The sequence below is a fragment of the Atta colombica genome, unplaced genomic scaffold, assembly GCF_001594045.1.
Source record: "Atta colombica isolate Treedump-2 unplaced genomic scaffold, Acol1.0 scaffold300, whole genome shotgun sequence".
Lineage (NCBI taxonomy): Eukaryota > Metazoa > Arthropoda > Insecta > Hymenoptera > Formicidae > Atta > Atta colombica.
In genome coordinates, this window is record NW_017259405.1 from 13,376 (window position 1) to 39,191 (window position 25,816).

Here is a 25,816-nt window from a genome sequence, read left to right on the forward strand (position 1 = left end):
CGCGCGCGTATGTACATATATTATTCTTTATGATACATATCATACAAAGAAAAAAAGTCTTAAATCATAATATGCTCATATGTAAGTAAAAATGTTGTAATCTTGCTTCACAAATATTTTAGTCTTGATTGAATGTTTGTGTTGATGCAAGTATTACTTCGTACTCAATTCAAGACTTGCTTATAAAAAAATCTTACCTCAATACAAATTCAATTAAATCAAGAAAAAAAGTCTTTGAAACAAGCTTAAAATGTATATTTGAGCAAATTATGATTAACTTAAGAATAACCTTTTTTTCTGTATCAATAGATTGCATATTCCTATTGCATGCTTGTGCATATAACGAATAAAATTTAATAATATTTTCCAATTTGATTTAGTCTGTAATAGATATAAATTCAAATTTAAATTATATGCTAAATATTCACACAATTCGGAAAAGCGAAATTATGTAATACTTTTAATCGCGAAATATCTCTTGCGACATATCTCTCAATAATTTGCACATTTGTGCTATTCAAAATCATTCAGATATACAGGATAATTCCATTTTAATCAATACAATTAATTTTCTCCGAAATTAATAATACGAAAAATGTTTCTGATAAAAATGGAATGGCTTCAAAGGAAATGTATTTTAGTCATGTTAATTGTTTTTCTTCTAGGTGAAGGCATCAAAAATATCCTTCCATTTTTTAAAGAGGAAGTATTTTTTTTACGTAGTATGATTCTTCTAATTATTCTGTACATAAAAGTATTAAGGTGAAATATCAATAAACCAAGTTTACAAGATATTTTATTGTTTATCCTGATACATTTTGATATTGGGAATTAAATATCTCATAAACCACTATTAATTTTTTTTATCGTCTCTTAATACTTTTATGAATAAAATATTGAAATAAATCAATTTGATGTAAAAAAATAGCACATAACTGCTTATTTAAAAAATTTTTGTTTGTCTACGGTTTTTTTTTTTTTTTTTTTTTTTTTTTTTTTTTTTTTTTTTTAAACAACTATATTCTTTATAGTAATTAATTCAATTTATTATTCTGTTCTGCGATTTATTATTCTGTTATTGCGAGATATTTTACACTTTATGCCAATATGTGCCATAATACTAAGGCGAGTTTTTTAATTTATCGATTGATTAATCGCATTATGCGCAAATGCAGCTTTTACAAAACAAAATTACATTTACGCACAATGCGATTGAACAGTAGAATTAAAAAACTCGCTCTTCAACAAAATCATATAATTTTATTTTAAAAAGTGAAAGCGCCAAAAAACTTTCATATTTTTTTGACGCCTCTACCTAGAAGAAAAAGAACGTGATCAAAATATGTCCCCCTCGAAGCCGTTCCACTTTTATCTGAAACATTCTTTCGTATATCATTATTAATTTCGGAGAAAACTGTTATTAATTAAAATGGACTATCCTATATATCGCATTTTATATAATATTACGTGACACTAAACTACATTATCTTAAAAAAAAGTATACGTGTTATTAAAGATTAACAATAATTATAGAAATAAATATGATTAAATTAATATTTATAAATATTTCATTTAACTAATATTATCTAACGAGGAAATGTGATTAATATTTAAATCGATTTAACTCGTTACTAAATTTTTACTACATACTGTTCCTTCTAGGCGTCCCAGATACCTTAATACTAAAAATACGTTTGGCGGTGATAAAACGCGCGCGCGCGATATGTGTCATTTATTTATTTTCGAACACGAGATTTCCATCCATTCGTACGTCGCTCAGCGATCCGACCGCGATTGATTTCGTCGATGCAGGTACGGAATCCTGTCGGAACTTTTCCACGGCGCGGCGGTTTTTTTCGATCTCCCGAATCTTCTTCTGCCGTTCCCTTTTACAAGACATCAATTATGACCGACAAACTTTGCAACTTTGCGTTCATCCCTATGGGATAAATAGTGGAACGGAAAGTTTCGGTAGAAAATCACCAGTGCCGGCTGACTGACTGGACTATCCTGGCGCGTAACGAAAAATTAATAACCAGAAACTTTTCCCCTTATCGCACCATTTAATACTATCGATACGACCGCACATCGCAAAAGAAAGGGAAACAATGAGAACAATGTGCGCGTGTTTAATGTTGATTTTTGTTTCATAAAAGATACCGCAAAATTTTTAGTATTTGTGATGAAAGCAAATGAAAAACCTTATAAATAATCGTAAATAACATTTTATTGACAATTATAAGTGGAAATTAGATAGATAAGAATAAATCAAATAAAAAGAAGAATCCTATTTTTGATCAAATCGGATCTGATGCTTAATATAATATTCAATTAGGAATAAAAAAGTTACTATTCCGTTACTTTTTATAATAATAATTTGATAATGACGTTACAACTTTTTATGACTAATAATAACTAACTAAACACTGAGATTGCGACTAAGGTTGGGAAAATCATTTTGAAAAGTCACTTACATTATGTGTTTACTTACTGAAAAAAATAATTTGTAACAAGTAACGAATGACGTTACGTTTCAAACAAAGTAATGAGTTACAAATGCCGAATTAATTTTTTCAATAACGAATGATTTCGTTTCAAATAACAATCGAATGCCTTTCCAATTCTGATATTATCGTTACAGTCATAAAAAAATTTGTCATTACTAATCATGATCATTATAACAGTATGATAAGGAAAGTTACGACGTTAAAAAGTAAGACTAAAACTGTCAACATCATAATAATATTTGTTTGATATAAAAGCTTCGCAATTTGTACTTATGAAATTGTACTTCACAGACTAGTCTTCTATTCTCTAATAATATTTATAAATACATATATAAATTTACAAATACATTAGTGTATAGTTGTATAAACTGTGCATTGGTCGATTTTTCAGACTTGAAACACATCATAAACTAAGGCTGGAAATAACATCGCAAATTACATTGATCGTCAATTTAAAAATTATATCAATAAGCATCTTAAAACACTGTAAAGTACAAAGGTTTTGATGTTTCTGAAGACTTTATAAGACAAAGAGCATCACCTTAACCAGGATTTAAATTTGGAACTTTCCGGGACGGCATCTTATAACGAATTTTATTGGATGTGCTCAGTGCGTACCAATGCATATTTTAAAGCCGTCGTACACAAATTGGCGTAAAAATGTGTGTTTAAGGGGATTCTAAAGTCATCTGTTTTATCAACTCAATAGTTTACACACATAGTTTACGTCTCACTGATACACTACTACATCAATATCGCACGTACATATACGAATAAATTTTGTATAACAGTTTTGTAGTGATCAAGTGTTTAAGTTTAATTCTAAGAACTTTAATAATAAAAATAATTTCTAATAATAATAAATAATTCTAAGAATGTTGTTTGTTCATGTAAACTATTATACATGTAAACTAACTGTGGACTACAATTTTCTAAGTATAGATTGTTGCTTTTATATCAAGCAAATATTGTATTATTATGTTGAAACATCTCTAGACGCCATATTGGAGAAAGAAATATTAAAGAAATATTAAAGAAGAACTCAATTTCAAAAATTTTTTCGCTTTAAACACAGAAGGACATCGATTAAAAAAATCAACATTTCATTTTTGATAAAACAAGATATAATCCAATCACATGAAGATTTTGCACATTTTTTCTTGGTAATTAATAAAATATTAACTATTGCGCACTATTAGATTCCGATTAACACGACTTCACTTTTCTCGATACATCGTAATAATCCATGTACAAACGCATAAATATATAATATGATTTTATTACAGATATATTCATAATAATTTATACAAATAAATTCGTAATAATTTGACTTTTCGTACGATTTTTTTCGCGAGTCATTGTATACAAGCTAATCATACTAAACATTCTAAAAAGTTTTAAGAGATAATTCCTCATCTAATTTCAAGACTAAAATTTCATATAACCATTTGAAATGACTCAGTTTCAAAGATACAAAATGTTGAAGTTAGAGAAAAAAAATTTTCGTTTTTTTTTTTTTTTTTTTTTCAAAAATTTCAAAAACTACTCGATTTCTTTTTGATAAAACTTTGTACGTTCAATGTTTCATTATAGTAGCTCGAGTGGTACAAATACATCTGTATCTTGGAGACTAACAGTTTCAGTTATTAGGTCATGAAGTTTTCGTCTGGAATTTATATGAAGAATCATCCCTTATATCTTTTAGTGTCCACTTTGAATAAGCAAATTTGTAAAAAATTATATAATTTATAATAACTTTTATAATAAAAATTTCTGAGATGAATAAGCAACATTAAGGCAGCTTTAAGAAATACTGCATTAAGTGCTTGATATATTCGTTTCTTTTTTTCATTGAAAAGAAGATAGCACCTAATCGCTCTTAACATTTTTCTTATAAACGTAATTTTGTATTATAATTGCGCGATCAATCGAGCCTCAGTCTAGTTTATAAATCGATTAAACATTTAAATTAGCTGAACGATTAATTGTGCAAATCATTTTAATAATTTAACAATATCCTCACTGTTTTAAAGCGGTCATTGTCAAACATTTCAACGTTTCGTTATACTTTGACTAATTTTAACGTTAAATACATTATTGTACGATAATGATTTCTATATTCGGGTGCAATAGATAAATCAGCACGTCTAATTGGCAGACAATGACAACTATAAATTATGCGTAAATATCTTACTTAGGAAGACGTCAGTTACAACTTATACGATCTATTTTAATATCATAATTACTTTTTCGTTCATTACACAACTTTAAATTCCTCTTTTTAATTATGTTGAAGATTTATTAGATAGCCTTTCTTATTTTACTAAAATTTGTTATCTCGTTATTGGTTTCTCTCGTCTTTTCACATATCACTTCCAGATATTTTCCTTAGTTTCAAATGAAATTCCGATAACAATAATGAATAATAAACATTTTTTTATTTTGTAATAAAATTTATTACTATGAAATTTAGACAATACATTATTAATAGGATTTTATAAAACTTCTTAAACTGTCAGAAAAATCGTTGTATAGTATTTATATGTATCTATTTATTATCACTATTATCATAATATATGTGACTTAAAACTTTTGAAATTATGTGAAACGCAATAAATTTTAACTTATTCTAAATGTTACGGATATAATTTAAATTTGTTCATTGTTCCATATCGTACAATAATTTTGCGTTCAAGATAATAGTGTAACGATATAACAGACTTAACAAAAGGCTCTGGCGCGACGAATTTCCCAGAAAAATTTCCGCGTCGCGTTGCGTCGCGTCGCGTTGGATCAACGAGCCTGGATGTCCGAAAAAAATTGAGAACCGTCTCCAGTACTGTGGAGACACCCTCGTTTTACATACCGTTTTAATAACAGAGAGTCGCTTTATGCGGCAGTGTTTGAGTGGCTAATTAGGTACTTGCAGCCCTCCAGCAGGCATACAATGCTGCTCGAGGTAATTTCGCTACCCCTTCCGTGCTTCCATCCTCTCTTTCGTCTTTTCGTTCTCGCTCCTTGGCAGCCGCTTAACGTGTCTCCCTTCCTTTTCCTTCCATCCCACGTACATCATACTCCCGCAAATATATTGCACAGTCGTATAACCGTCAGTCTCCTTCATCACTCAATGTTTCGATGATTGCACTCTTACGCGAGAATGAATTTCTATTGTCTCTTACTTGACATAACGCTTCATAAAGAGTGTAGAAAATTGGGAAACTTTTGTGTACAAAACCAATTGTGAAACTTGACTTGTAATATGAGATAAAAAAATATGATGAAGAAATATAACCAAAATTGAACGACTAAATGAGTGGATCCTGGTAAAAAAAAAATCAGAAAATGGATCTGATGGTTCGTGTGAAGGCATTGTTCGCTTGTCACTCATACAATTTCATTTTGATGATTGAATAACGTTGTTCGTTTAAAGTTTTTTTGTTTATATATTTAATATGACATGTGTCAGCCGAAATGTTGCTCTCTATCTCATTTCAGCAAATACTTGACTTAGAGTACATTCTACTTGACGCTCATGGAATCATTTCATCCTTGTTAAATGTCCTTATAAAACGTTAAATTGTTCCTCCAAATGTCAAACAAGAACAAATAATGCTTACGAACAACATTATTCAATCATCAAAATGAAATTGTACGAGTGACGAGCACTGCCGTCACACGATTCACCAGATCCATTTTTGGTATTTTGGACTAAGCTCCACTCATTTAGCCATTCGATTTTAGATTTCTTTGTATTTCATCTCATATTACATCTGTGTCAAGTTTCATGACGATTAGTTTTTTGTATCATAAAATTTTCCCAATTTTCTACTCCTTTAGACGGCGAAGTTACCTCTTCGTTGTAATATCTTTAGTAGGTATTATCGACCGACGGCGAAATCGTTAGCGGGCAGTCGAAAGTAAAGAAAAACTTTTAATCTTATCAGAAATGAGAATTAAAAGACCTGTAAAAGAGCCGTCTCGACAATTATTTGCCAGTAACAGTTTGAAATGGCTAAAAAAACTACCGCGAGCAAATTTACGGCTTGACTTATACGATCTCGAACGGAAAGTATAAACTTATTTCAGAACATAATGCAGTAATATTTATACTTACAAAAAATTCTACATTTTTAATATTGCTTACAATTCACTATATTGTGATAATGAATTCTATCATATTTATAATAATAATAATACTAATAATAATATTGTAATAATAATAATAATCATTGTAATAGTGTATTAAAATAATAATGATAGTAGTAATATTAAAACACATGATAAATGTCCGCTTTTGTTGTACAACTCATTAGCTTCATGCTTCCACTTGTCTTCTCAAGCGTAAAACTAGAATCAGAAATGGAACAAAAAAATGTGACTTTTTTTTTATGCGATTCCAATTCCTCGGCGCCTTTGTGTCTCGGCAAAGTGGCAAGTCGATCTACAATCGAACGTCACCGTAAACGTAAGAAGTAACGAAAATATTTCCAAAGTCACCAGAGAGACTTCCTCGATCACGAGTCGTGCCCTCGGCAATGTACTTTGCAGGTTATTCTACTTACTGGTCGCCCGCGGGGATCCTAATGGCTTCCTTAGGGCCGTGCGAAAAACAGCGAGAAGCTTTTAAATTACAAGCCAACACTTCCGATCTCCTCTCCCTCCCGCCCCATTCTTTTATCCTTCCATCCACAGCTCGCACTTTGCTCTCCGTACGTTTTTGCGAGCAATTTTAATTTTAACGCGAGCCACTGCCCGACACAGCTCCGCAACGCGGTGCCGCCGCTGCACTTTAATCTTCCAGAAGAACGCCCATTGTGTGCATCGTCCTTCCTCCGTCCGCTCCCACCCGGTCGTGCCTCCTTGCTCTCTTTCCTCGACAGTCTTCCAAGCGCACCTTCACAATAAAAAGAAAGCAAAGGGAAAAAAAGAAGAAACGGAAAGAATTCCGCGAGCGTACACTACCTCGTGCCACTCGCGCGAATTAAGCACTCTCACCTCGCCATCGCCCTTTGTTCCCGATCGTCGTGATGTTACGATACGCTAACGTTCTTCCTTTCTCTCTTTTCTTCATTAAACCTGCGGCCTTGTACGTAAACGATATTGCGGACTCACGACTTGAGAGATGAGTTGTGAGTTTCATCTCGTCTCGACAGCTAAAATAGATATGTCATCGAATAATTAAACTAACTATTTTTATTCTAGATCAACTCTTTTAGCATAAATAAAAATATTGCGTTTTTATAGCAAAAATAAAAATATTATATTTTTTTCACACGTAAAAAAAAACTTGTGAAATTGAAATAAATATAGAACAGAGCCAATAAGAATTTAGCGCGAACGATGATGCACACATTTGATAAAATAATAATTAATTGATACATTAGAAAGTTGAATATTTGAACCCAAATTTGAGTCATTTTCAGAAACGTAGTATAAAGTATAATGAAATATGTAAAGATTTAATTCATAAAGATAAAATCTTTATGTTTCATACTACGTTACTGAAATAAGGGATTAAATTTGAGCCAAAACGTTTAACTTTCTATATAAATTATTTATTATTTTATTAAATATAACTGCGCACTATCATCCGCTAGACTCTTAATAGCTTTATTTTAATTTTGTATTTATTTAATTTTATAATATCATCAGGTTAAAATTTTTCAACAGTTGCAGTTTGTGGAAAATGTTTCCGTCAGCCCAAAGATTTTTTCTTAAGATTGAAGATCGTTTTAATTAGTCTATCGATCTATTTGCATCCGAATAGATCACAAGTTGCCCAATGGCAAAATTAAATTCACATTACACAACGGAGCCGTATAGGTGATTTATCGATCAGTGCCCGGTTGATTAAGACGGTCCGCCGTGTCGCAAATCCATTCGACAGCCGTTCTCCGTAGACGACGAGAAACTTACTCACACCCACCACCCATCCCGGGCTGAAACTCCATTCTTGCCTATCTACAGCGGAAAGTCAGCGAAAGTTTGCGCCATGTGCTATCGAAGGGATCCCAGGATTCGGATAGTAGTACCTAGTTCGAACAAACAAGAAAGTCGAAAGAAGAAAAGCGAGAACACCAGGACCAAATGGTGGATGCACCATCTTGCGGGGTTTCATTGCGCGTTTCGGTGCCCGCGCACTCGCGTATTTCGTACCCTCGTCCTGGAGAATAGATTTGCAAAAATTAATTCGCCTATTATTTACAATCTTATCGCCGATTACCGTAATATTCTTCTCGCGGAATATTCTACTCGAATGAAACAATGTTTGACTAAGGAAAACAAAAGCATGACAGAATACTATTATACAATATATACTGCTCTCTTGCTTAAAAAAATGACATAACTCAGAAAATTATCCCTCACGATGTTTTAGACTTAAAGGCAATCGATTTTTTTTATAAATTTCAATTCTAGTATAGATAAATTTAAATTCTTAAACAATAAATAAAACGCAATTTAGCTTCTACTATAATAAAAATTCATTGTTAAAACTTTCACAAGTGTGCAAGAATTTTTACAGTTCGGAATACAATATATAAAAATCTGCATTAAAATTGGAAGATTCAGGTTGCGAGCGAAGAATAAAAATTTTACATTACAGACAGAAAATTCAATTTCTCGAAAAAGAGAAAAATTTGTTTTTTTAATTTGAAAGAAAATTATTGACTAATCAAATAATGGGCAAAAAGAATATAATCTGAATATAATCTCTTTTTGTGTAATCCAAGTCTTTTTACTATTTCATAAAATTTTCAAAAAAATAGATAAATGTATGGTTACAACTTTTTAATATCTCTATTACGTTATTATATTTATATTATAAATATAAATACAATATTACAAGATGGGAAACCAGGCTTCGCTCTCCTTTATTTCTGAGAAATCAGAGTAAAATTTCGCCAAAAAAGTGCCAGAAAAGATCTGGAGTGCAGACGAGAGATTAATATGTATGTATCAAATGTCATTTTTGCTTTATAACCTTTGAATAATTACCCTTAAAAAAATTATCCTTTTTTACTTATTTATTATTATGACAATTTTGATGATTATTTTATGAAATTAAGTTAGTTCCTTTTTTTGTTATTGGTAGAATAATGTTTACTTAACTCATTGGTAATAACTCGAAGATCACGTTTTTTGTGTTATGTCTTCTTTGAAGTAGATAAAGAAGCGGTATGATCTATTAATTAAATTATGCATCGTTTTTATAAAATATAATTATAGAGAAATAATTTTCTGCACCATCAGTTTAGTGCATTGTACTTGACGGCGAAAATGAAGGTGAAAGCCAGCGTAGTGCATTATGCTTCCATCGACGGAGCTGAATTGGGCGGAGCTCTAAACCTAAACCACATATAAGCCGCGTATAACGACATCCGTATGTGGCTCTTTCAGCGTAGCAAAATTGCTCGAGTTACTATGGTGTTTCATCCGGCGGTTAAATGACAGATTCATAAATCACTCGTGTTTGCGATTGGCCAGTGATAGTCACCGAAGAGATGTAGGGGATCATAGCAAGAAGGGACGAGAGAAGCGTGGAGATTTCGCGTCAAAAGGGCTCGATCCTTGGCTCGAATTGGTCTAAGCTTTAGGACCGACAAAGAAAGCAGGGAAGGCGAAATGGGGAGGGGAGAGCGAAGAGACGGAGTCAGGACCCGCAGAAATTTAGTTCCTAAAACGAGGGTCTAATCGTTGGCGCGATATCTCTCAGGACTTTACGATGCAGCGCGGCCTTACATATATATATACTTACATTTGTGTACATGTGCGCGTATATGCGTCACGTGTATATGCATTGCAGACAAGTGTATGTGCAGGATAGGTGCAGCCCCGAGGCCCCTTACGTGCCAGCCCACACGGTAAAACATCGCCAGCAAGATTACACCGGAGTTTCACCAGTTCCCGATGTTTTATCACGATGGCCCTCGGTTCTCCTCTCGCCATCCGCCTCCCTCTACCAACTAGCACGGCTGGCGACGTTTGTCCCGCAGAAAGTTGGATGAAACTCTACGAATGGCGCTGCGGCGCGGCGTCCTCGTGAATCTCGCCTCGAGAGAAATAGCTAGAATCTTCTAATCGTAATCTTCCAAAAATATACCGCAAAAATCGACACATCAAGATCCTTATATTTCCTTTTTTTTTAATAAGAATCTTTCATCCAGAAAGAGTATTGTAGATTAGCTTCTTAACTTATTTCCATGGATGATATGATATCTGCATGAAGGAATATTAAATAATTATGATTATATAATGGCAAAATTAGGAAAGAAAAAAATGCGTGTTTTAGTCACTTTAAGAATAATTCTTCTTATAAGTTATATTATACTTTTCAATGATTTTTATTTTCATAAAATTACGTTAAGGTAGTACTTGCATAAAATGCATTTTCTTACGAATGTACTAAAACTTTAAATACAAGTAAGTTGAAGTGCTCTCTACGTTTGTGTAATTAGGAACATAGACCGTCTAGTTTTTGAGATATTTTCAATTAAAATGTGCAATTTTACAATAACATATGATGTATATATGCAATTCAAGTTAACGTCAGATTTTTTAATTATAATATATAAATTATATTCATACCGTACTTAGGATTGTTATAAAAAACGAGCACGCGGAGGAACATGAAATGAAAAAAAAGGTCATAATTTTTGACCGTTTAATTAGAAAAATAGAGAAAAGAACGCATTTTCGATTTTGTTTGGTATATGGAGAGATCAGACTGAAGGAAATGATGAGGAGTAGAGAAAACGGCCAACGAGCATCTGGCAGTTAGTATGCGTTTATCTAGGGCCTTATTCTTGAATACATACGAATAATTTTCGCATAGAAAAATGATAATTTCTCGACTGTGATTGGTCGATTGTATATGGAATTGCTATTTTCGCAATTTTTGAGAATAGAATCCCAAATGGAGAGCCTTAGACAGGTACAATCGAAAGTTTTCTCTTTCTGAGAGTGAAATATCGCCACCGAACGTCGCGATGCGATTTAAACTTTTGGACGGTATTGTCGCGCAAGTACTACCTTAACTTAATAATAACACATTTTTGGCATTTTATATAGCAAAATTAATTTGAATATCAAAAATCTTAATGTTTTATATTAAAATGACAGCACAATCGAAATGTTATCAATTACTAATTAAAGAATCGAAAGGATTACAACTATTTCAGAATATCCACTTAAGAGTCTCACAAACCTCTCGCTCAAAATGGTATAAATACAACGAATATCATTATCCCTTGCGAAACCACTGGAAAATCATTAATAGTATAATGAGATAGGATCCCACATTGAGTGAAAGCTTGAAATGAGATCAAACCATAATCCAATATCGGTTAGATAAAACCCACCAGCTGCAATCGATCAAATTACTGGACCATCACGTCACGCTGCTGATCCTCGCACATTCTGTATAAAAGGGTTCAAAACGCCGTTCAAAGCATCTCTCTTTCAATAGATCACTTTGAATAACAAAGATATCTTTACATTACGCGCATATCCAATTCTTGTGCTCAAATTCATTTAATCTAAATCTACACTTAGATAAGATTATTCCTATGTATACGATTTAGACTAAATTATAAGGAATTTAGACTAAATTATAAGTACAATGTTTCACTTTACGCAGTTACGAATTTAGAAGGCGTTTATGAGATGGGTTGGAATTAAATTGAAACCTGAAATTATGTATTTACCATACGTCACGTTCTATTTAAACTAATTAAATTTTTAAAAAATTTTTTAATAATTAACTCTCCGATCTGTAACACAGTTACTGACGCTTGGTCTGTAAAATATTTTACAGACGTTTATATTATTATAATTTATGTCAATTAAAAGGCATTAAGAAACTAAAATAACAAAAATTATTACTAGTTATACATTTCAATAAGAATAATCCAAATTTACAGATGTAATATAAAAAATTAAAATATTTGACTTTTTTTTATAAAAAAAAAATTTGTAACTGAGTGAGTCCAATAAATCTGCCATCGCTCATAAAAAATTACTTTTCAATGAAGCCTTAGGTTCCAACTTATATTATCAACCGATTCTGCTGCGTAACTTCAAATTGTCACGAAATTATCGCAACGATAATAACATAATACAATGAAGAATTAATCCGTTTGCTCAGTGTACGTAATCAGCCGTCTGATTGTTTCATTCAAAGACTTTGATAAATCTCTTCGAATAATCTCCCTATTCCGAGGGAACAATTTTCCGCATCAAACGCGCATTTGTAATAACAACGTTACCGAACAAATGCGAGATTCGAGAAAGTTTGATACCGCATGGAACTTTTCTGTTTTCCAGCTATGACGGAAATTCGCCTCGAATGCTAATTTACGCGACTTTATGCACGCGCATGTTTTGAATGGATCCGTGCGTTATACAAAATGTTCGCACGTATGTGCGATTCTCGTACAGAAGGATATTCCTCATGAAAAACTAAAAAAATATATAAAATTCAACTCTATTTTATTGCGATATTCTTTTGTGAATGCGTAAAAGCAAAATTTCAAAATTCATTGAATCTAAAATACATTGAATTTTCTCTCTTTATCATATTACTACTCTATTTCGCTCCGCGACTCAAAACTTGATATGTCACAATAAATTCGCGTAATATGTCTCCAATTTTTCAATGCCACGCGTGATCGTACCGCGGACTTATTTCCGATTTGCGGCTAGAGCGAAATGGCGAGAAGGAGAAGGAGGAGGTTTCTCTCTGCATTTCGTAGATGGAACTGTTTGAAAGCGTCGGGCGCGTGCAATACGTCGCTTTAATCCGATTATTCCCGGCGATTAATCCTCTTGTCTATCGCACGTATATCCTTCCTTTTAGTCGGCTTTCAAACGTAGTCAGTCTATCTAATTGCCCCGTTCGGTTTGTACTGTCCTAATTGTTTGTTCCGTCGCTAGAGGTAGTATACAGATATCGACGACGGGCGTCGCGACGTCTTCGGTAATCTGCACCCTCTGTATATTCTTCCCTCGCCCTCTCTCTCCGCGCGCGCGCGCGCGCGCGCGCGCGCGCGTGTGTGTGTGTGTGTGTGTGTGTGTGTGTGTGTGTGTGTTGTGTCTCTATCTATCTATACAATCAGCAAAATTCGAACTGACATCATTGACATTAGAAGTGACTTCGTGTCGATATAATTATCGATAGAATTAATCATACATTCTTTGCGCAATTATTTTAATTCTATCGAATCTGAGAATTCTTTAATTATTCTACCAAATGTGTTCGTTCTGTTTACAAATAATTACTAATTTTTAATATCGCAGTTCTATTATCACATTTTGTAAATGCATGACGTATACAAATTTCTCGTGTTCACCTTCTTTTTATATAGGCATTTTAATTTTGAAAACTACAGAATTTTATAAAAATAATTGCAAATGATTGTGCATCAAATGAAAAGTAGTGCTCAGTATGCAAAATTTCTGTTGTATTCTATACAAAATTGCAAAAATATTTATCCTTCCACCGGCAATTGCGATCTTTAAAGATATTACCGGTATTTTGATTGTAAATTTTAGATCTGTAAAAAAATGAGTAAAATGCAATCCGACTTCTATAATAATAAAAACTTGTTGATAAAGCTTTGAGAAGTCCACTAGATTTTTTTCAAATTTTTATGTAATCTGAGACAATAAAAAAATTTACTTTGCTTCTTGAAGAGAAGTTATTATTGATGGAAAAGTTCAAATTTATATCGACGATTACATTTAATAATATTAAAGTAAAATTCTTAAAAAAGACTGCTAATTTTAAATATACTTAAAGATAAACTGCTAATCTTAAACATCTTTGTTATCGTTAATAATGAATGGCTTTAATTAAACTGAAACATTTGATTTTATTATAAAGATTATTAATAGTCTATAGTTTTTAGTAATAGTTTATGTACATTATTATGTACATTATTATGTACATTATTATTATACTTTATGTACATTATTATTATACTTTATTATTGCGTATTAATTGCACTGTTTTTCACGATCTTAATTACTCTTAATTACTTGTTTTAAGATTTATTGTTGACTTAAAGATAGAACATGCAGAATACTTATTATGATTTTAGATGATTTTACATTGATGTACAAATAAGATTTTGATAAGTTTCTTATGTTCTTTCTTAATCAAATGTTAAAATATCAGAACAAAGGCCACAATAAAATAGTTTGTCAATTTATCCCGCGTGCAGCTGCTCGCTTTCCGCGATGTATCCGAAAATTGACATCGATAATAATCGATGTCGTCCGTTTTGATTGCATGCCGGATACATAACGATACGTATGCGTAATTATTTAGAACAGAATTAATAATAACGTGATTTTAAATGTCTCGCTAATGCGTACAATGTTTCCGATCGGTTTAATATCAGTTGGGACAATGTCGGACGCCCACTTAACTATTCATCCATCCAGCAATATTAATTCACGTGACCTGGAAATGTACACACCGACGGAAGCAGCCGGTTTGATGAAAAAAAAAAATACTTTATTATTTTTTGAAAAGTCAAAACGTTCAACGTACCGTTGGCCCCACTATGCAAGGCTTGATTAAACATTCATCAAACCGCACCATAAAGCAGACATTCCGATCAATCGCTGAAAATTGCCGAATACTCGTCGACTATGACATAAATGTAAACATGGTTGTTGGATGAGTATCGGAATAATTACGCGATGCACAGATACTTTGTAATGTCAGGAAGGATCATTGAATGATGGAATATATATATTAAAAGATCGCATGTGTGCAAACTTGATTAGTGTTTAATAAAATAGTCGTAACTAAAACCAAACAATTGCAATTAATTGCAATTAATGTAAAACAAGATAAAGCATTGTTTTTTATTGATTATTTTTAATTTGTTTTACATTATTGAAAATTTGATTCAAAACTTACTATATTTAATAAGAAATTTAATATTAAAAATTCAGATGTTATCTCTATATCTCCTTTATACTTTAAATGTGATACACTCAAAAAATACGCTCAAAAAAATAAATTTTCCAGAAAAGGAAAAACTTATTTCTTAAATATTATTTTATAAATCTATAATATCATATCATAGAGAATTTCTATATCGATCACGATTTTGATTGGGAGAATGTCAAAATACTAAACCGAAAATGTTTTTTTAGGAAAAAAAATGTATGGATAAATTTCCAAAAATGACCCATGCTTGCTATAAATATGATGGCAAAAATACTTTAAATTACGTTAAATAAATATCCTTGTAAAATATTGACAAAGTACAAAAAAATCTAGACGATTAGTACGCATTCGGCAACTCTCCTCTATCTAATCTCCTCTATCTCATTTATGGTAATAACTTTTTTGAGCTGTGTGACTTTTGAAGTAAAAGAACGATATTCGCGAAGAAAGAAAAATTAATTTAATAAGAAATTTTATAAGAAAATCCATATCTATTTTTAATAATGCAACAGCATTCTGTATTCTTCTTCGAAATATACATTGTTATTGCGTTGTCACACATATTGCGGTGTTATATGGTGAATAGATGCTAGCCGAGATCATTATTTCTCAGCTCGACGCAGAGGCGTGAGACCTTCTTGGGTGCATAAAAGCCGCGGGTATTGGCAGAAGCAATGCTTTGTGAACCACGAGCTCGAGTGAACATTACGTCTAAGCAAGTGCGCGCAACATCCTTGAAAAGTAGTCCAAGTGAATAATGACTCGGAACAATGCGAACATATGAGGGACAGCATTGCCTTGTGCTCGCGACTTTGCCGGTGCATTCTTTGATGCGAAGCAACGGCACTTTGCGCGACTTGTCACATTTCCTATTCAAAAGTGTATTTTTGTTGCACGAGCGAGAAAATAATGATCACGATCACAAAGAAGCAACATTCATCGCGAGCGTAATCATGCGTTGAAACACGCGAGGTAGTATGTTGTGCGCAACAAAAAATAGACAAAAAGTAGACGCAAACGTCACGTTTAGGTCCTGAAATAGAAAGCATTTCCGAATAACGTGCGTTAGAGGCAGCAGACAAGAAAATCCCGCCGAAATAATTACGCTAAAAATTGTGTATATCAAGATTTTATTTCAATTCATTATTGTACTTTGTTATTATCTGCAGCAATGTAATCGTTATTTCATTCCATTCCTATACAGCGCGACAGTATATTTTCGTGATGAGATAATGCGTGATCATGTTACATTATTGTATCAAACTTATTCCTGTTTGTAATATTTCTCTAACATTCCTTTTCTTTGATACTTTATTTTCGAATTTTTTATTTAATAAATTATCGATAATTTCAATAATTTATATTTTATAAAAGTATTTTAATTTTCCAGAGTTGACAGCGATTCCATTCAATTACAAATCTGTTTGTTGAAAATATCCAAAAATATTTTCTTTTTACGTTACGTTTGTAAATTTCTGTTATTCTTATTAAAATATATTAGTAATCTTTTTCACATCATTTTGGTCGAAATTAAGTATCTTTTAATTAATACAAATTATAAATTAAAATAATTAATATAAATGGATCTTACAAATCCAACGTTGATAATTGTTACAAATTTTGAAATTAGATCTGGAGGATTAAAGGATATCAATTAATTTTCTTTTCTTGTGATTGACAATTGTTCAGCAATTGTCGCGTGGCGACAATTCCCCGCGAGACATCTTTACAGAATTGAGAAAACTGCGGAATCCATTGGATCACGAAGCAATCGAGTCCCACGAGTTCCCACGACCAGTGCCGGATTAAAAAATTTTTAGGCCTGAAACGCTAAACATTTTTGAATCCTTTATGTCCTTAAAAAAAAATACAAACTATCAAAACATAAACATTTATAAATTTATTTAAAATTAACACAAATTTTTTTTGTTTTTTTTTTCGGAATCAAAAGCATGTTTCTAATTTAATATTATCTAAAATAAATAAACGTAAACTTAAAATAAAAAATAATAAGAAGGAATAATGAATATCTACTGATAATTTCGATTAAAGTGAAACCTTCTTTTATATACAGCATTTTCAAACCGAGCGGAGTTTTCACCTGGATCACCGACCTGGATTAGATTAATGATATTGATGATGTCACATACTTTACTATTGATTGACATTACATGTTGTGACGTTATTAATCCAAAGTTTCCAAACCAGGTCGATTTATGTTTCCGCTTCTGATACAACGCACGCTCGACTTGATATGAGTCACAACTATAGACATTGGCCCATATTCTGAATCCTTTTTTATCGATAAAGACGCTTTTAAGCATATATATATAGATATGCTTAAAAGTGCCTTTAATAATTAAAACAGGATTTAGAATATGAATATACCAATGTATGTGTATAAAAGTATATCGGTTATAACTGATAATTAATGATGTACACGACGCACGTACGAGCTGACCTCTCGCGCTGACAATCAACGCACGTGAGTCGCGGAGCTCCAGCCAGAGCCGGATCCTCACAGCAATCGGGCACTGAAGCATGCGCCTCATGCGCCTCCGTCACTGCTGACAACTGAGTCGCCTTCTTCTCCTGTCTCTCGATCGCCTCGCTATATTTATTTTCCTCGCTAGTGAAAAACTTTGCCCCATTGGTCGCTTCCGACGGTTCGCAGACTCGTCTCGAACGAAATCATAAAAGTTTTAGCCTACTACAACTTCGAGATGAGAGAGATGCGATGTCTCTCATGTGTGCCTGGGAAAGTTTTCGATTTTCGCCCCATGACGTTCTCGATCGTTTTTTGTTACTTCTTTTTTAGAACATGCGTAAAGTGATGATATCATTCCTTTACTTCAAAAATTATCCAACTCAAAAAATGTGATTTTCGAGTTGTCATCATGATTGAGTTAGATATACAGTATTTTGTTAATCGTTAAATTAACTTCACATTTCGTCCGCCAATTAGCATTTGTGTGGTTTAGATTTTCAAAGACATCACAATGCCTTCTACAAGAGTCATATACTTGAATTGTGCCATTTTTGTAAATAAAAAGGAGAATCTTTTACAGAGAACAAGTTAAAATTTACAATTTTGATGTTTGAAGTTTGAAGAAAAAATTATTTTATTTTAATTTTATTAATTTAATAAATTATTTTATATTTTAATTATTTTAGCTAATTGAGATAAATATAAACTGTTGATAATATTTCGTAGTTATGTTATTTTTTATGAATTATTCCTAATTTATCAACTTTAAGATAGTCACTCAATTAAAAAAAGGTGAGTTTTTAAGGGATGTGAAATAACAAAAAATTACAAAAAAATTACAAAAATTTCGATCATGTTTCTAAGTAAATGTTTCTTTGTGTATTTCTAATATTTCTAAAAATATTAATCTGATATTCTAATAATCTAATATATTCTAATATTTTTTTTATTATTGGACTATTATTTTATTATTGGACTAATATTATTGGACTAATATTATTGGACTATTTAATAATTATCTGTTAAATTAAAAAATAATTTTTTGTCTTTTTTGAAAAACTTAATTTTTTTAGTCGTGTCACTTTTGAAATAATAAACAATATAATAATAATATACAATAAAAAAGCTCCAAATTTAACATATAATTTTTTCAGTCGTGTCACTTTTGAAAAAAAGGAAACGATATAATTTTATTTTTTTGCAAAATTCGAAATTAGTCGAAGAGTTTATTACAACAATGAACTAATTTACAACGTAGTCATCATTTTCAAACATGTGATATAGAAATATATGGATAAGAGACAGAATTATTTATTTAAAAGTTGGACTAACCCACTGTTATGGTTTTTTAGGCAAATTTAGATTAATTTTTTCTATTATTCAGCAATGTAACCATCTGATTTATTCTTCTATATTATCTATATATATTTTTTACTCACAATCTGCAACTTGTAATAAACTTTTTGGATACATGTCCAAAGTGAAAGTACCTATGAAAGTAAAATATATAAGAAAAAGTTTTTGTAGTAATGTGCAAATAAATGTTAATTTTTTTTATCTTTTAAAGTTCATTTTTTTCGTTTTTACAAAATGTACGTTAGTCTATTGTTACAGAAAGTAGCTCTTTGATTTTTTTCTAGCGATGGAACTTTAAACATATTTGTGCGCTATTCAAATTGTTCAAATTGCAGTAAATTGTATAACTTTAACGAAATATTAATTTGTCAACAGTTGCGACAAATAATTAGCCATAATTTTCGTTAGGCAAAAATTTAATTCTACAAGAAATAATGCAATTTATGTATACCTATATTTAATGCGCTTTTCCTTAATTTATATGAATGAATTTGTCAATTTAAATTCTTTCAAAATTCTCTCTGATGATTGCTTATACACTGGAACATTTACTTTACCTTCCTAGAAAAACTATTAGTAATAATTATCAGCTTCAAAAATTGGAAAACTTTTCAAAGCGAGGATTTTCTATCAAAATCAAATTATTCTCTTTTTGTCATTTCTATTTATTGTACAAGTCAAAACACCATATCACAAGTTTATCTGTCGAAAATGAAAATTTTGGATATGATCCCTCATATATTTGAACGTAATTAATTAACGCAGAAGTGGCATACTTCAGCGTTCTGCTATTCGCAATCGCATTTTCTAGATTGAAGGTAATTAAGAGCTTATTATTATATTGTAACGCGCGCGTATTAAAACGCGTACAAGCGTCCGCATATATTGCAGCAATTTGTTACGCTTTGTAAATTAGTTGCCAGCAAATTTATTAGTTGTTGAATTTATTAACATAATTTTCTCCAGCACGCTAACGAACCTTCTCGCGTTTCGATCCACACGTGATTTTCTTGTAAACATAGCCCTCACGCCTCATGTTTTTCAAACACGTTGTTCACACTTACTGGATTCTTTAATGTGATGTTTGCATATTCAAGTAGCGTGAAATAAAATGGAGATTAAACCTCAAGTAAATTCTTGAAGTCTGCAGAAGAAGAAAAGTGACTTAAATTTGATGATCTTTGTAACTAATATAAATTACACTGAAATTAAGATTTAAGAATTTTTTCAAATTAAGTTTCGAATATAAAATCTTATTTTTAAAAAAAGTTGATATTAATAAACCTAGATGATAATTATTAAATGCTTTGATGAAATAACTTTAATCAAATATTTGGTTAATATAATAAAAAATAGCGTTTAATTCAATTCCAATTAAATACTAATTTTACTTTTCTAAATATTTTGTAATTATTATCATATTTGATTGGTTATTATTATGTTTGTAATATTTACTAAATATTACACCAATAAACAATACCCTTGGTACTATGGTGGTAACTATTATCAGGTTTTCTTCCAGTACAGCAATCTTCTACTTCTTCAAGAAGTGCAAAGAAATCCAATGATGTTTATAAAAATAATGTCTAATCTTGTATGCTAAAGAATTTTTGTATGCGAATACAAAAGTAGTGTATTTGTTTTTATTTTAAAATAAGAAATCAATTCCGATTGGTCAAAACATGTGGAGAAGCAAAAACGCCTCGGAACATACGTATAAAAATTCTTAAATTTCTACAATAAGTAATGACAAAAAAAAATTAATGTTACAAATAACCCGTCAAAAATTTTTATTTCTTTTTCTTCCTTCAGAGCGTGTACAATCTGTTAGGCGAGACGCTGTCGAGGCTGCAACAGTATGCGGAAGCGGAGAGGTGGTTTCAGGCGAGTTTGGCCAGCCAGCCTGACCACGTGCCGGCCCACATCACTTACGGGAAACTTTTGGCACGGAACGTAAGTAGCCATCGTTTTGTTTTTAGATCGCCGTCGTCTGCCATCGCCGCTTTATTTCATCTTAGAGCGATCTACTTTCCAAGTCTATATCAGCTGTGATCACTTGAGAAACTCCTACCATAATATGCAATGCGCGAATATAAATATATTTGGGTCGATACAAAGTCCCCGCTCCTCTCGGCTTTTACATCTCTAAAAATTTATTTTGCGCCAAATATCAACTATATTTCGATGGTATTAACGAGCAACACAATTGACAAAATTTTGACAAAAAAACAAAATTCTTTTGTAGGTTGTAAACCAAAGGTTTCCTTTTTTTTTTAGAGAATTCAGCGCTGAATGTAAATCTATTTTAGTGTTTCTCGCGTTAAATATTATTTTTTCAGTGATACTCAATTTTTGTGTATTGTATCTATCGAAATTGTCAATAGAAATTGCAATATGTTCCTGTAGCGAAAGGAAAATTCAAAGTTATTATTTATTTACCTATTGTAATTTTAAAAACTTTGATTTTTCTTAATGTCTACATGTGTTTTCATTATCCTTGGAGGTTTATATTCAGCGTATGTATACACATACATTCATAATTTAACACTAGAACGGCCGATGATGTCATTTTTTGGCTCCGCTGACTTTAAAATTTCATAATTCTTATAAATTTATTGGTTAATAGTTTTCTCTGACTTTTTATTATTTTAGAAGTTTGATTTACAAAAAAAATCCATTCCATTCAAACGTTTTTATTTGTATTTTAAATCAATTTGTATTGAAACCATCAATATGCACTTACAACAAAGGAACCTCAATTCGGAATGTTCAATTCTGATTTTAATGAAACTTTGTATGTATACATATAGATGAATTTAGAAAATGAGAACGAAAATATGTAATTTCACCTTTTCTCACTTTTGCCATTAACTAGATTTTCAAATTGTATAACTTATGGTTATATCTGAAAAGAATTACGGCTAGTCTAGAAATTTCACCGCGATAGCGGCTCCATTTATCGGAAAAGTGCATACCTAAACCAAAATGTGCATAATTACACTATTTTTTCCTACAAATCTTTTTTCCAAGTATTTTTCATTATCTAAAATTCTTATATTTCCCCAGTCAAATTCATAGTCAAATTGTAATCTTCGGTAATAACAGATGGGTTAAAAATATGAACTTCGAAAATAATTATTTTTTAAAAACATTATTAACATAAATACATAAAAAAATTAAAGATTTTATTATATAATTTTTGTAATAACTTTTTTGTGATAACTTGAAAAGTTTTTGAGATATAATGAAAAGAGTTAAAAACCGCCTCTAAGGGATGATCGTTGATGCATGCGAACGATCGAAATATGCGGTTGTTAAATTGAGTGAAGTAAAATTTTGCTTTTATATAATTGCAGAATATTGAAAATATATGAATACAATTTTGATATGGTGTTAATAATAACATATAACATTAACCGAAAACAAGGATAGAAGCCAAATTGGCACCTTCGACGATTCTATGATCGATTACCTATCTTCGGCTGTTCTATTGTTAATCGATATACTATATATATATATATCTTCAAAAATCTTGTCCAATGTAATAGAACAAGCTCCTCAACCGGTAGCAACCGCCAAGGGGAGGGGGGACAGACAGGACTGTCGAGTTCGCGGTGGCTCACGCGTCGCCTCTGCTTTCTCTCTCTTTAGTCGAGCCGTGTCCTGGAAGCGGAGAGATGGTTCCTGAGGGCCCGCAGATTGGCACCGGATGACCCCAGTGTGCACCATCATTACGGTAAGGCGCGACCAAGAGCTCCTTTAATTGCGACTACGTCGCCGTCGTTTCCTGCGTTGCAAATTCATCGAATACATTGTCCGGAATTCGTCAGGATTATCTTCATCTCCTTTTTCCATCGTTATTTCATCCCTCTGGCTTCTCGCCGATCATGATCCGCCTTTCGGCTGCATCGCAATTTAAATGTCTAATGCTCTGTATTTATAGTCGTCTTAGATGGCGATAAAGGAAAATCTTCATTCATCATTAAAGCAATGAAATACTTTCTTAAGTATCTCGCTTTTATACCTCCCTAAAGCACTGCACAAGAGAATCATTTTTCCTCCCCCTTATCATCTTCATCGTCACATCAGTCGCCACAGTCGAGGACTTATTGTACCAACGGTATAATTGATTTTCGAACCATGAATTCGTTCTGAAAAGGAATCCTCAAAATGACCTTGCAAGGAGGAATCGGGAGAGAATCAAAGAACCAAGATTTGAAAAGTCGTTTAAGGAGAGAAGAATATAAGAGGATTGCTGATTCATCGAGCCGCTATAAACTATTGTAATATGTCTTGTAGGATAATAGTCGATCTTTGATGAGAAGGAGGATAGATAGGCTAATCGAAAAGAAGGTTGAATACTAGAGGACATGGAGATAAGTTGAGATGCCGAGAATGAATCGACGGATATTAAAATAATAAATTCCGAGGAAACTCGGTGACGCTTCAAAACGTTAAATTGCAATCCAGATGCGGAAACAATCTTTTGTCGTGTATATTTTTTCCATTCGCTCAACAGAACGTTATTATTAATATAGATGACAAATAATTTGTAATCTTGAGTTTTTTTCATTTAATTAGTTAATAATAATAGTGTCTGTCTAATTTCAAATCAATAGAGATTCAATAAGTACAAATTAAATTTCTATCTCCTCATATATTAAAAATGTTTGTTTTTATTAAATTTTTCTCAAATTAAAAATACCGCTATGCACAAATATTCCTTTGCCTCATATTTGCATTCTTCGACGTCACGTTTTCTAAAGTTCTCATGTTTTAAATATTGCCCTCAAAAAAATTTTCAAAATACATATATCTTCTTCGTCTGTCAAAAATAAAATTTATTATTTATGTATTATAAGAGAAATCAATACAGTCATTTACAAAATAATGAATTATTGAATAAAAGTTATAAATTTATATTTATTAAATAAATAACACTCTGATTTACAAAGTAAAAAGTTTCTGTTCCTTAACAGAGCTGGAAAAAAATGGTGATTCTCGTATGTTGCTAGTACGTTTAGCTGTTGAAAAAAGAATTAAAAGAATTTTATTATTCACAAATTTTGAAAAGTCGAAAGGCTTTATTTAAAAAAAAAATCTTTATAAATATAAATAATTTACATTTTCTTTTCCTTTACGGAGTAAAATACATACAAATCGTTTAGGTGATAAGAAACGGAAATCTTATAAAGTAGTAATTTTTTGATGTTAAAGATTGACAATAAGTTGTATTATTTTAATATATATTATTTAAAAATTAATACATAAAAGAGACCACCATACCTACCATCATATTTATTTTTATATTGTAAAAAACTATGTAAATTTTGTACAGTTATACATTACATATATTATCGAATTTGCGTTTTAGATGTATGTAGAAGGAATTCAAAACGTAGTTTCAAAAAATTGATAGATGACGAAATTTTTTGAAAATATTTTTTTTAGATTATAATAGATGTTTCTTGTAAACGGTTCTACAAGAAACAGCTATTACTTGATGAGAAAGAAAATGATAAAAATTTGTTGTTTAACGTTAATTGCGATGTTGATTAACAATCTGTCGAGTGACTTGACAAATTGTAACAGTACACGACGTATAAATTGACTGAACGCGATGCGGCCTCGCGACACGTACAATGATATTTGTTTGCAAATTTTCCAGGGTTATTCCTGACGTCGCAGGGTCGACTGGTAGAGGCTGCCGAAGAGCAGCTACGAGCAGCCGAGCTGTTACGGTCCGATTATGAGTTGTCGGTCGCGGCGGCCTCGGCGCTGAGGCAGGCCGATCGTCGCGATGAGGCCGAGGTCTGGTATCGACACGCGGCCAATCTAAGGCCGCACGAAGCCCGCAGTCATACGAATCTCGGCGCAATCCTACATCTGAACGGCAAGTACAAGCAAGCCGCCGCGGCTTACAAGGAGGCTCTCAGGTTGCAGCCGGGCGACGCGACGACCATAACGAATCTGCACAAACTAGCGGCAATCTTGGCGTGACCTGAAGAAGCCGAAGGTGATGGCGATGAAAGAAAGCAAGGACGGAGAGATGATAAGAAAGACGATAGTGTGTACTATACGATCCCGCGCGACGAACAGGATCCCATCTTACCGATCTTATCGTGTATCCCGAGATCCCCTACCGGCCCGATCTTCCTACTGATATTTGTTTATATCTCTGCGTCGTCGGTGACGCGCGCATTGTCGTTTGCATCAACAATGCGCGGCCGACTCGTATCGCCTGCTATGGTATGTAAAGAATAAAGCTTCCTTTATTTTTCTCTATACGACTGAATACTTTATTATATTATGTGAATCCTCTTCCCTTCTATAGATTAAGTATGAATATATACTGCCGATTTGAGATCGCATAAAATTTAAAAATATTTCAGTGAAACACTACTTGAAAATTCAATTCAATTTTTTTTTCTTAATTTGAAAATAAATAAATAGACAATATATTTAATAAAATTATAATTAACATAGTATTTATTTGATTTAAAG

The 25,816-nt window shown here is 32.0% G+C and overlaps 1 protein-coding gene across 1 annotated transcript in view; it reads left to right on the forward strand.

The window, feature by feature from the left end:
* The window catches only part of LOC108690253 (transmembrane and TPR repeat-containing protein CG4341-like), a gene marked incomplete at its 5' end in the record, with an annotated part of 32,456 nt that extends 6,859 nt beyond the window's left edge, over positions 1-25,597 (forward strand). The window contains 3 exons of the mRNA XM_018197444.1: positions 21,125-21,265; positions 22,964-23,048; positions 24,981-25,597. Coding sequence (XP_018052933.1) covers positions 21,125-21,265; positions 22,964-23,048; positions 24,981-25,312 — 558 coding nt within the window. The remainder of the gene's footprint in view (positions 1-21,124; positions 21,266-22,963; positions 23,049-24,980) is intronic.
* Between the last annotated feature and the right edge of the window lie 219 nt (positions 25,598-25,816).